This window comes from Carettochelys insculpta, chromosome 4 (assembly GCF_033958435.1).
Source record: "Carettochelys insculpta isolate YL-2023 chromosome 4, ASM3395843v1, whole genome shotgun sequence".
NCBI classification, from domain to species: domain Eukaryota; kingdom Metazoa; phylum Chordata; order Testudines; family Carettochelyidae; genus Carettochelys; species Carettochelys insculpta.
In genome coordinates, this window is record NC_134140.1 from 24691722 (window position 1) to 24704829 (window position 13108).

Genomic DNA, 13108 nt, shown 5'->3' on the forward strand with positions numbered 1-13108 from the left:
AGACCCCAGCCCCACACCTTCCACCTGAGGTTCTCTCTCTTCCAGGGAACCATACAAAATACCAATTTCCTTCTAACAGTAGCATTTTTACTAATTAAAGTAAACAGGACTGTCCTTCCCCAGCAACAGCCATGACAGGAGTAATTTAGAAGCATCTTCAGTAGCTGCTCCTTCCCTTTCACGCCTGAATGGCGCTGTGACCTCTCTCACCTGAGCAGGACTGGATGGTGCACTTTTCTGACTCTAGCGAAATGCCATCTTATTCGGCCATAAGAAGAGATGTTTCTCTTTTATATTTAAGCCTGCAGTCCAAAAATTTTAATCTAGGTCTCTGGAGTGATAAGTAAAGACAGCTAAGTGCAACAACAGTTTTTTGGGAGCTGAGGGGGTGCAGGAGGTCTATTGCAATCAAATATTTACTGGAAGACTAATTTGAGAGAGAATCCTCCAGGTGGTGGTGGGTAATATAACAGTTAGAGCAAGGCAACAAAGGCTTAAGAGCGGTGTACATTAGATGTTAAGCTTAAATGTTATGTAATCAGAAAATATTTTTATCTTTACATGCTGTAGTGGAGGACCGAAACTTACAGCTGATGCAAAAATTTATTTAGCAAAACAAAGCAAAATTAAATCATGGTCATTAGATTTCAAACAGGGAGCGTGCACTTACATTCACTGCTTACTAATCGCTCCAGCATTCTTCTTTGCTTCTGTACAGACTTTGGAACTGGGCCAGGTGGTTTTTCACCATCTGCTCAAAAACAGAACTTTACAAAGTTGTCATTGAGTAAACAAACAAGAAACGTCATTAGCAAGCAATACAGAGTACAGTAGCCTCTCAAACCAAAAAGATAAAGGTTTGCACGAAGGCATATATGATCAGGTCCTATTGTGGCAGAAATTCTTTTAAAGCAGCCCTATTCAAGGACAAGCAAAACTACCTCCAGAGCACCTATGATCCTGAGGGTTGGCCACTCCTTTGCAACACAGAACATGGAGTGAGAATCTGCTCAGTTCCTTGAAAGCACTGCATAGAGTGGCAACACAAAACTAACTCTAAAAATGGAACTCATTTCATTATGCCCTTGCGGAAAGCAGGCTCAATGGCATGTTTTGATTTCAGTTACACTGTCAAAAAGACAAATAGTGTCTCTCATTACAATACGTTTATTTTGTGATGTATTTCTAAGTAACTTCAAATTATCTAGCAAGATACTAGGGTGCTTTGTTATTGATAAAAATCAAAGTAAGTAAGAGTATGATTAAAAAAAACCAGTGAGTTTAGATTAAAAATTTAGACTTTTCTTAGTCTTTGGTGGTTCTCATTGGTATTTAAGTGAACCACCTTAAAGCAAGACTTGTGACTGCACATGAATCAGCCTTAATGAGGAAGAGTGGGCTGCTGGTAATAGTCATTGCCATAACTATTTTTCCGTTAATGGATTTACAGTTATTTTCTTTCTATACAGCCATTTAGGTTTTAAGCTGTAAACTGGTTTTAACTTTGTATTTTAGACAGACATTAGCAAAGAATCAGTCTATTTTCTGGACTACAGGAAACCCACCTTCACTGTCAACTTGCCCAACATTTTCCAGTAGCTCAGACACTGCTAGCTGCTTCTTCTTCTTTGGATTTAATCTCCAGTACATAACTAAGGCAGCTTTTCTCACTGCTCTCTCCAGATCAGTCTCAGATGATAATTTCTTCACTTCTTGCTCATTCTCAGAAGTGATACCTCAGGAAAAGAAAGCATATTAGGTATTATCATCCCACATCTCAGGAAGATGTGATTAGACACACTCTCAATTTGCAATTGTTTTCATTTCAGTTCTAAATTTTTGGACATGCTGATTCACACTTCACCTTCTCAAGTTAAACTGAATTTTTCTTACATTGCTCTATGTCCAGAGCTCACCAACAAAAATTACAGAACTTAAATAGCTTATATACAGTAGAGTCTCAAGATCTGCAAACTTAATGTTCATGAAATCAATTATTCGTAAGCGGCAACTTGGCTGCTTCCTCCGGGCCCCAGGCAGGAGGGCCAGCAGCTGGGTTCCAGGTGGGAGCCATTTGCGAAAGTCAGCATTTGCAAGGGTTCTCAACATGGAAGCCTTGCAAATGTTGAGACCTTACTGATTCTTGAAATGTACAGTGCACTTTACAGATTGCATAAGATATGTTCCCTGCCACAAAGAGTCTCCATCTTGCCTGGTGATAAGACATGAGGACAACAGTGCAGCTGAAAGATGACAGCCCCAAGTACAGGGATGAGAACAAGTTAGGAAGTATTATTTAAAGAAGTGGGTTTCAGCAAGAGATCAGATACTTGGCAGACATGAGGAAGACTACTCCACGCGTAGGAAGTGGAATGAAAGAAGGCGTGAATCTTGAAGTGGGAGAATATGATGTAGGGAACCAATTAAGCAAGAGGACTGAGATGAATAAAAGGAGAATGAGAGAGACAGGAGAAGAGAACAGCAGCAGATATGTAGGTGGGTGTGAAATTAACTTTAAAGTCTAAGATAAAGAGTTTCAATGAGATTTCATAAGAAAGAAGAATCTAGTGGAGGAATTCAAGTACAAGATTGACACAAATACTTCTATATATAAGATCACATGCTGTCCTTTTAACTGTTATTGAAACATGAAAGCAGCTGTTCAAATAATTTAACTACAAATATACTCGGATTTTACAATATTTTAGCCCATTTCACCAATACTTTAATGAACAGATTATTTGTAGCTGAAGTACAGACTAAAATTATGAGTTCAAATTCTGAATAGCCCATACCTCTTCTGTCTGCTAAGCATCTACGTAACAGTTTAACAGCTTCCCTTCGACCCTGCTTAGCAGCAAGAATCAACCAGTCAATGGCACTACAGTTGTTGAGTTCCTCATCCTGTTCTTCTGCTAATTTCAAGTAGTGTTTTCCCACCTAGAAAGCATGGCGAACAAACAGAATTTCTTAGTTAGTTCAAAATCTCACCTAGTGAGGTTTACATCTGTGAAGGAGATCAAATACCACCAAGGCATATGGTTGCAAGATGCCATCAGCAAACTGGCAAGAGATCAGCAATCAACTTCCAGAACAAGATGCAAAAACAGCAGCAATGATTGATTTCTGGAACATTTGATGAAGTCAGCAAATTAGTTAACCTTAAATTGAACACACCTAGATGCAACAGGGAATGCTACCAATGCTAGATGCAAAGAACAGATGTTAAGCTAATTCATGGTCATGCAACACTGCTAGATCAATTTTAAAAATGCAGTAAGAAGTGTCACAGCATGGTATCAATGACAGACAGGAATTTAGATGCAGTAATCTCTCTGTAGAGGGCTTTGATATAGCAATTCTCAACTGTTCAGGGGTCCAGATGTGTCTATAAATGTTTAAGGTACATTCTGACTCAGTAAATTGTCTGGGATGAAGGCCACAGGGTACCTTCAGTCAGGTCCTGTCCCGTACTCATCTCCTAGTGGCAGCTCCTGTGCTGTGGGATTGGATTTAGCTGGCCTAAAGCTCACCAATCTGGGTATTGCATGTGCAGCTTAGGTTCTCCCCTGACTAGACCAAATTTGTGAGAGTTATTTGTGACTCGGCTCCTGGGGTTGCAATTCCACTTGCTCACATTTGTACTACCTGGACTCCCATTGGCAGGCTAACTGGGCCAAACCTGAGTGGTACTGGGGTTCCAGATGTTGCACTGCATAGAGTAATAGGGCCTACCCAAGCAGTCTGGGACTGGAGTCATTGGAGCAGCCCTGTGACCCTCTGAAACACTGTAGCAACCCAATTTTGGTTCCTGATCCACAGGTTGCAAGAACCTGATGTGGTGAGAGCTTATGGACATTGAAATACTTGATTCTTAACACAAGAGCTATCTTTAGGTCAAAGCTGAAATTGAGCATGATTAACTAGTGAGGAGGATGAAATTAACAATGAGTCACAAATGGCTAAACATGTGCTCTCTGATGTCCCTCCAATTTTTTTCCTGATTTATTCAAATTAATAGCAATGAGGATTTCATTTATACTTAATGGGTATGAAAAACACTGAAAAACTTGAAAGTACTAAGATCAGTTAATACAGATTATATGCCTCTTATCATATTAAAGAATTAAACAGAACAACTTATTGTACCACCATTTTTGGAAACAAAAAGCAAAGCAAATGCTGTATCAAGTTTAAAAAAAACCCAGCATTTACATTTTTAAACACCAGTACTCATGAAATCAAAGGGCACCTATTGCTAAAAATGGCTGTAACTAACTACTCATTATGCCAGTGTAGGTAGAGCATACAGAAAATGTTTTCCACTAATTCAATCCAACCTGTTTTTGGGGTGTGGGGAAGATTATCAAGGTGATGGTTACACATTAAATGAAAATAAAGTGACACACCTCCTCCAAGAGTTTCCTACCAGTATTAGCCCCAAAACACTGAAGCTGCGTCTACACGTGCACGCTACTTCGAAGTAGCGGCACCAACTTCGAAATAGCGCCCGTCGCGTCTACACGCGTCGGGCGCTATTTCGAAATTAACTTCGACGTTAGGCGGCGAGACATCGAAGTCGCTAATCTCATGAGGAGATAGGAATAGCGCCCTACTTCGACGTTCAACGTCGAAGTAGGGACCGTGTAGACGATCCGCGTCCCGCAACCTTGAAATTGCCGGGTCCTCCATGGCGGCCATCAGCTGGGGGGTTGAGAGATGCTCTCTCTCCAGCCCCTGCGGGGCTCTATGGTCACCGTGGGCAGCAGCCCTTAGCCCAGGGCTTCTGGCTGCTTCTGCGGCAGCTGGGGATCTATGCTGCAGGCACAGGGTCTGCAACCAGTTGTCAGCTCTGTGGATCTTGTGTTGTTTAGTGCAACTGTGTCTGGGAGGGGCCCTTTAAGGGAGCGGCTGGCTGTTGAGTCCGCCCTGTGACCCTGTGTGCAGCTGTGCCTGGCATCCCTATTTTGATGTGTGCTACTTTGACGTGTAGACGTTCCCTCGCTGCGCCTATTTCGATGTTGGGCTGAGCAACGTCGAAGTTGAACATCGACGTTGCCGGCCCTGGAGGACGTGTAGATGTTATTCATCGAAATAGACTATTTCGATGTCGCAACATCGAAATAAGCTATTTCGATGTTGGCTGCACGTGTAGACGTAGCCTGAGTGTTTCAAATCTATTCCCAACTTTACATTTCTCCTCAATAAAACCAAACCTATGCTACAGAAATGAATTGCTAATTATTGTTATGAATGATTCTGCAGTGCTAAAAACATCCCAACCTTACACAAAACAAACTTTTCTTGGATGGTCAGCAGGTTGGCTGCACTCAGTTGGACCCTTACCCCTACCAATCTGCCAGATCCAGCTGCAGGATCAGGGCCTTTTTGATTAATGTACACTACGAAGAATTGAAGCTACCAGATGAAATTGCAACTAGACAGGAGAACTCAGACCAAGTAAACCAAAATGACAGTGTACAATAACTACCGTGGTATCTCTCAGCCCAGTGACGCGGGAAAGTAAAGTGATGCAGTGGCAAATGTGGGAAGAGCACACAGGGCAGCAAGTCAAGCATTCAGTTTAGGTACCAGTACTGTCATTGGCAGTATGTCATCACTACAGATAAGCAAGCTTTATATGGAAGTTATTGTTTTGAAAATCATGTGGCAACAATACTTGTGCCAAGCACAGCTCTTCTTACGGTGTGTTTATATTTACTACCATCAGATATTTGACTAAAACACAAGAATAGCAGCACTTTATGCAGCTCTTCAAATATCCCATAGTTCCAGAAACTATTTACCAATACAAATCAAGGAATCAGCCCTAAGAATGACTAACGCACAAGGAATAGGGTTACTTGGGTTTTGCGATAGCGCAATCTGATTAATGTACAATAGCAGCAACTATAACTGGCTACCTTCTGGATACAATGTTTAAGCCTTATTTTAGTTCTTAAGGTACGTAAGCTCTTTGAATTACTGTTTTTTTTTAAAGTACTGAAAGCTTCAGAAAAACCAGAGCAACCTATATCTACTCTTTCCCTGCAACTGCACTGAAAAACGCTATATACTATGGAGTGAATTGTGCAACAGTGGCTTTAAAATTAGGTTGGTGACAAGTCTTAAGAATGAAGACATTTGTGCAAGTATTACACCAAAAATTAAAATGACTAGAAGTGTGTTGACTGAGGGCATTTGATTATACAGTATCCGTTCCTGCTCATTCCAGTTTTTCAGGCCATTGTAAGATTAATTTTAGGATGCTCTTTGTTCAGACTGGGAACTAAACGGGTTCAGGGATAGCTCAGTGCTTTGAGCATTGGCCTCCTAAACCCAGGGTTGTGAGCTCAATACCTGAGGGGACCATTTAGAGATTGGAGCAAATAAGCGCTGCTGTAAGTATAGGGGACTGGACTCAATGATTTCTGAAGGTTTGTTTCAGTTCTATGCAATAGATATATCTCCATGTAAGATGGGAAGTAGAAGGAGGTAGCTAGAACCCAATTAACAGTATACATCTTCAGGTTACTTCCTTAACATGAGCGCTCCCTCCCTCATGCCATTGTGCTCTATTAACTGAAACGGAGTAGTCACAATGAGGCAAGAGTGCCAAGACCCTGTACAACAGAGACCTCAATGTCTCTTCTTCATTAGACAGATCTGACTGTGGGTGTCTCATTTGCATAATCACTGTACAGCTACTTTTCAATAACTGTACTGTACGCAAATCCCAGTAACAGAGGCTGAGAGTCAGAGTGCCAGGGTATTTTTATATAATCTTACAGTGAGTTTTCCAAGTTGCTGAATTGAAATTTTTTTCCCTAGTCTGTTTTTAAGATGTAAAGCAAGTTATGAAGATTACCACCTCAGCTTCTCACTCTCACCTCAGTTCTACTGAAGTGAAACTACATATTTTTCCAGAAAGTTTTTAATCTTCCTTCCCTCCTTCCTCTTGCCCCTATCCACAGGACAGAAGGGCTCCAGCTACCTTTTTTGCTGTTTATTTTGAGAGAAACACAATTACCTTCTGGACAAGAGCCTTATTCACTATAAGCAGTGAAGGGGGACTGGAGGAGAGAAGAGTTAAGAGGAGGTAGAGTGAACTAGAGATTTCAGGTTTGGGGCTTATTTAAACCAACTAACTTCACTCTGTTTTGCTCAACTTTCATTTAAAAATGTTTGAAGTTGTAGTGCAACAGTAATATGAAAATACTTACTGACAAGAAAGTAAAGACCATATTCCAGGCTAATAAACTCCTTTAAACGGTGCTTGTTCTCCCATTCTTATCACACGTCCTGCCTATCACTGAGAGTCCCAAGTTCATCCTGCTCCCTATTTCTTCTGTGTGCATTGTTTACACTCTACTTCCCACCCATTCTCCTCAGTGTATATATTTTACTACCCATCTCTTTCTTCCACATTCCATATGGCCTGCCATTTCCAAACCACAGAGCAGGCAGGGAAAACACACATTCAGTGTACAATTTTCTCTTCAGTTTCTGACTTAATTGCTGGTCCCACTGTACTCCTACCACCTTTTCACTGTTGCCCATGCACACACTTCAGTTTTCAAGATCTCCCTCTCACTGCACTGAGTATACTTCAAGTAAACAAATCTTCTGCTTCAGCTCGTCTCCTGAAACTTTAGGAAACAGCTCCAAATACCAAGGTCAATGCTGGGGACACATTCACAAACCTTTAAAGAACACAGAGTTGCTGCGTTTATGGCATTCCTCTAGTATTGTTGATTATTTATATAGTCATAGTGCCAAGTGTGAATGGGGTTTGCATTTTGTTCCAAAGATAAGTTAATCAAAACAGTATACAGCAGTCACTATATGGACACTTCCCTCTTAATCTCATTGTATTAGACACTAGAAAAAAGAAAATACAGTTTGAACCCCTATGGCCTGGGCCACTCTGATTCTGCAGTATCTGTGGTCAATCATCGTTGGTGACTGCCTGGACCCTCCAGAGTTGGAGCACTTGGGGAAAAACAAGCGCAGCATGAACATGGATAGTTACCAGACTAGAAGCTGGGCTAGTGGACCAGCAGCAAAGCCCCAGGGCCAGAGGCTGGGAGCAGAGCTCAGCAGCTGGGGATGGCAGCAGGAAGCCTGGCGGCCAGGCACTGACCCCTGGTCCCTTAAACTCCCTAGTCCAGGACCAGTCAGGTCCCAAAGATGCTGGAACAGGGAGGTCTAACCACTTTATATGACACTCTATGCCCAAAGCTGCTTATAATCCATAATTAACTTCCAAGTCTACCCCAAAAGCAGGTGGAGGGCTGGAACCTGGAAAAATCGGATATGCTTCCTCAGTACAGATCGTTGTACAGGCCAAGAAGGTATTTGGCATTAACTCACTTCGAGCGATTTAAAATTCTAAAAAGAATGTGGTTCAGTTGAACAACTCATGGAAGAGATAATAACGCCAAAAGAATTGGAAGTGTGTAATAACATATCGTAAATTAAAATTCTACCAACACTGGATGAAGTTTCACACATATTCACAGATGTTCAAATCAGTATTCAGTGCTCTCTGAAGCTATAATTTCCGATGTAGCTAACAAAGGTTTTGTCTTATCTATAATCAATAAATAGTCTTTGAAGAGCGTAAAAAGTAGTAACAAAACATATCAAGTTACCTCTGTCTGGGCTTTTGCTTCTCCAGCTTTGGCCTTTTCCAGAAGCTCCTCAAAGAGTATCTCAGGTTCTTCTTTCATGACTTCTATAAAGCAACCCAAAAATAAAAACTTCCTCATTAGCAATATTCAACCATACTCATCATGAAATAGTGAACTGTCCTCATTATTTACCACTCTACCAATTTTTGTCATATGAAAATTTTATCAGTGTTGATTTTATGGTTTCTTCCAGGTACTGATAAAAATGTGACAGTATAGGGCCAAAAACTGATCCCAATGGGACTTCACTGGAAATACAGCCACTAGATGATGATTCCCCATTTACACTTGCATTTTGAGATTGGATTGCCAGATTTTAATCAATTTATGTTGCCTTGTTGGTTTTATATCACTTTTTTAAAAGCACAAATGTTATGAGATACCAAATCAGAAGAGGATAAGTATATAACATCAACACTATTAGCTTTATCAACCAAAGCTGTAATTTCTTTAAAAAAAATAAAATAAAAATCAAGTTTGGCAGGACCTATTTTTCATAATCCCATGCTGATTGGCATTAGTTACATTACCCTCCTTGATTTTTTTAAAGAATTGTATCAATGTTAAACTCAATTTACTTTTTTTTTTTTTTTTAAATTGTCATAATGGCTTTCTTCCAGTCTTCTGCCAATTTTACACTGCTCCACAAGAGATTAAAAAAAAAAAAAAAAAAAAAAAAAATCAATGTTAATGGTCAAGCAAGCTATTCTACCACCTTTCAAACTTCTGGTTGCAGTAGACTTGCTGATTTTAAAATGTCTCACTTCAGTAGCTGTTCAACATTCTCTAGAATACTAGTGGAATAGGAAGTGTTACCACCATATGATTAGACTACATAAGCCGCATCTACACGTGCCGGCTACTTCGAAGTAGCCGTGCCAACTTTGAAATAGCGCCCGCCACGTCTACACATGGCGAGCGCTATTTCGAAGTTGAAATCGACATAAGGCGGCGAGACGTCAAAGTCGCTATCCTCATGAGGAGATGGGAATAGGGCCCTACTTCGACGTTCAACGTTGAAGTAGGGCACGTGTAGCCGATCCATGTCCCGCAACATCGAAATAGTGGGGTCCGCCATGGTGGCCATCAGCTGAGGGGTTGAGACACACTCTGTCCAGCCCTTGCGGGGCTCTATGGTCACCGTGTGCAGCAGCCCTTAGCCCAGGGCTTCTGGTTGCTGCTGCGGCAGCTGGGGATCCATGCTGCATGCACAGGGTCTGCAACCAGTTGTCGGCTCTGTGGATCTTGTGCTGTTTAGTGCAAGTGTGTCTGGGAGGGGCCCTTTAAGGGAGCGGCTTGCTGTTGAGTCCGCCCTGTGACCCTGTCTGCAGCTGTTCCTGGCACCCTTATTTCGATGTGGGCCGCTTTGGTGCGTAGACGCTCCCCTGCAGCGCCTACTTCGATGTAGTGCTGCCCAACTTCGACGTTGAACGTCGATGGCACCAGCCCTGGAGGACGTGTAGACGTTATTCATCGAAATAAGCTATTTCAATGTAGCATTCACGTGTAGACGTAGCCATAATCTGTTTTTCTCCTCAAATAAAGAACATAAATGTTTATTGAAAACTTCTGTCTTTCTGGTAGAATTATCAAAAATTCTACCACCATTTCCATGTAGTAATAGATCCATACCACTGCCAGGATTCTTTTTTGTTCATAACACACTTTAAAAACTCATTACTATCCTTAATTCTGCTGACCTTGGATTTCTCTTTGTCTACACCTACACTAGCCTCTTCCTTTTGGAAGGGGTATGGTAATAAGCGAGTTGGGAAGATGTTAATCAGGCACTGACATGAATATGCAGCGCCTCGTTAGCATAATGGCAGCCGCAGGCGATCCAAAAGCGCTGCTTTCGAATTGTGCAATGCCCGTGTAGACAGGGGCCTTTCGAAAGGCCCCCCTGGACTTTGAAAGTACCTTTTTCCTAAAACCAAATAGAATGAAGGGGCTTTTGAAGTCCAGGGGGTCCTTTCGAAAGGCCCCTGTCTATATGGGTGGTGCACAATTTGAAAGCGGTGCTTTTGGATCGCCGGCGGCTGCCATTATGCTAATGAGGTGCTGCATATTCATGGAAGTGCCTCATTAGCATCTTCCCAACTCACTCATTACCATGCCCCTTCTGAAAGGAGGGGGCTAGTGTAGATGTGGCATTTATGCCCTTTTGTTTTTTCTACAATTTCTAAACTCTCAATATGTACTCAACACAATTAACTTCCCCCTTGTTATATATTTTTCAGTAGTTGCCTTTACTTTGCCTCTAAACCACATTTTTTTAAACCAAAGTGGCCATTCTTCCTCATTTGGGGCATTTGTAGTTTTTTGAGTATTCAGTAAGGTTCTTAAATGATTGCCAATTATCATTCCATTTTTGAGATTAAGTCCTTCCTACTCAATGATTTGGCTCGATTGTTTTTAGGTTCGTATAATTTGCCCTATTCAAGGTCCAAGTACATATATTACTGTTTTGGATTTCATTGTGCTTGCTTATTATAATTGTAAGGAAGCCATGCACACTTCTACTTATAGCAACCGTTCAGAGCAAAAGCCTATTATGACTTGATAAAAACCTGCTGTGAATTTTAAAACTCTGTTCTGATAACATTTAACAGCATAAACATAGGGAAAACTGCACACCTAAAAAATTGCAGAGTAATCATGCCTGTGAATAAAAGAAAAGATACAGTTGTTAGAAAGCTGAAAAAAAAAGACACATTTGAACCGACAATGTACCGACAGGAAAGGAAGGTTAACATGGAAATGAGAAACTAATACAGAAGTATGCGAAAAGATAACAAAGTTATACATTTTGTGTAACAAAGGGAAGCTGTACAGCTCAATGCTGGAGGTGACTGAGAGGAGATTGTCCTTAATGAGCTTTCTACTTGAAAGTAAATTCTTACTACTTGCTGAATGATTTGCCACAAATCAAGATTTGCTAAACCTGCCTGCTGAATAAGTGATTCTCAATCCAACCTTCTGATGAACAAGAAAATTCCCTACTCCAAACTCCATTCTGCACCCAGCCTCCATCCTATACCCCACACTTCTTCCATTAATATCATGGAAGAGTGCAGCGTTTGACCACTTTCAAAAATTATTGCCCACACCAATCTAGTGTTCTGGTGGAGACTGGCCTATGGCCAAGGTGGAGAATCCTGCAGCACAAACAAACAATCTCAGGATCAGGGACTTGGTACACTAGTTATAAATGGAATGGTATGGCTGAACTTAGCCATTCACTGAGCAGTTAGCAGAGGAAATATGACAGTTACTTTAGATGCATGAATCTCCTTATTATGTCAGACAAGAGTCTGAGACTTTGCCCTCCTCTCTGAATGAGATGAAGGATTGACAGAGTATGGCTACCACTCCTAAACATATTGAAGTAAAAATACCTCCTTCTCCAGAATTGAAGCAAGATGACCCATGGCCAGGAAAAGAAGCAGTATTTGACACTGGACCAATAAAAAATTGTAAACATGAGATTACGTATAATAATGTACAGTACCAAATGATACCTGTTGTACTGGATTTAACCAATTTTAACATTACCACAGCAGCTCTGTCTTCCTCAGGGGAAGAGAGAAGAAACAATGTAAGGTTTTAGGAACATCAGCATGGAATCACATGAATACCACAGTATTGTAGGAAGAAAATCAGAACGCAAGAGTCCAAATTACAAAATCTGTGACAGTTAAACATAACAATGAGTATATAGGAAAGGATCTACATTATGTTCAGGAAGCTAGTATAGCAGGACATCTGATTAGGCAAATGGAAACCGCTTACAATGGAATAGGACAAAAGTCACTAACCATCCTAGTACCAGGGTGAGCAACTAAAATAGCAAGAAGAGCCATTTTTTCCAATTTGGTAAAAAGTTCAATAATTCAAGAGCCGCAATACACGTGAATATGAGACAGTCCTTAAAAATAATATCAAACCATATTTTTTTTAATTCCTATTTTAAGGACAGCGCACACAAAGATTTGTAAAATGATACATGCTTACATGCATGTTCACAAACTTTCCTCTGTTTGTACTATTTTATTTATGCCAATTTTACTTCATGTTTAATTTCAGTTCTCTTCCTTAAAATGCTTGCTGCCCTTCACAACAGGAATGCTGCAAGCTTCTCTTTCCTCTTCAAAATCAAGACATTATTATCAACACTATCAAAACACAGATAATAATATCATATCCCACAATGCACTGCAAATATTAAATAGGGAGGTAACCAATGTTTTGAGATCATATACCGTTTGATATTTAGATACGAGTTGTTCATTTTTGGGCTATCAGACGTTCACTGTTTATCAAAAATAATCGGAGATCTTTTGTTTTTGTTTTTTTAACTTTGCAATTATAGCACTGGAAGCCACAAAGAAGTCCTTTAAGAGCTGCATGTGGCT

At 40.7% G+C, this 13108-nt stretch overlaps 1 protein-coding gene across 1 annotated transcript in view; it reads right to left on the bottom strand.

The window, feature by feature from the left end:
* The window catches only part of WFS1 (wolframin ER transmembrane glycoprotein), a 57291-nt gene that overhangs the window by 9168 nt on the left and 35015 nt on the right, over positions 1–13108 (bottom strand). The window contains exons 3-6 of the mRNA XM_074992465.1: positions 8655–8737; positions 2796–2940; positions 1566–1736; positions 671–751 (exon numbers count right to left, since the gene is read on the bottom strand). Of these exons, the coding sequence (XP_074848566.1) occupies positions 671–751; positions 1566–1736; positions 2796–2940; positions 8655–8737 (480 nt within the window). The remainder of the gene's footprint in view (positions 1–670; positions 752–1565; positions 1737–2795; positions 2941–8654; positions 8738–13108) is intronic.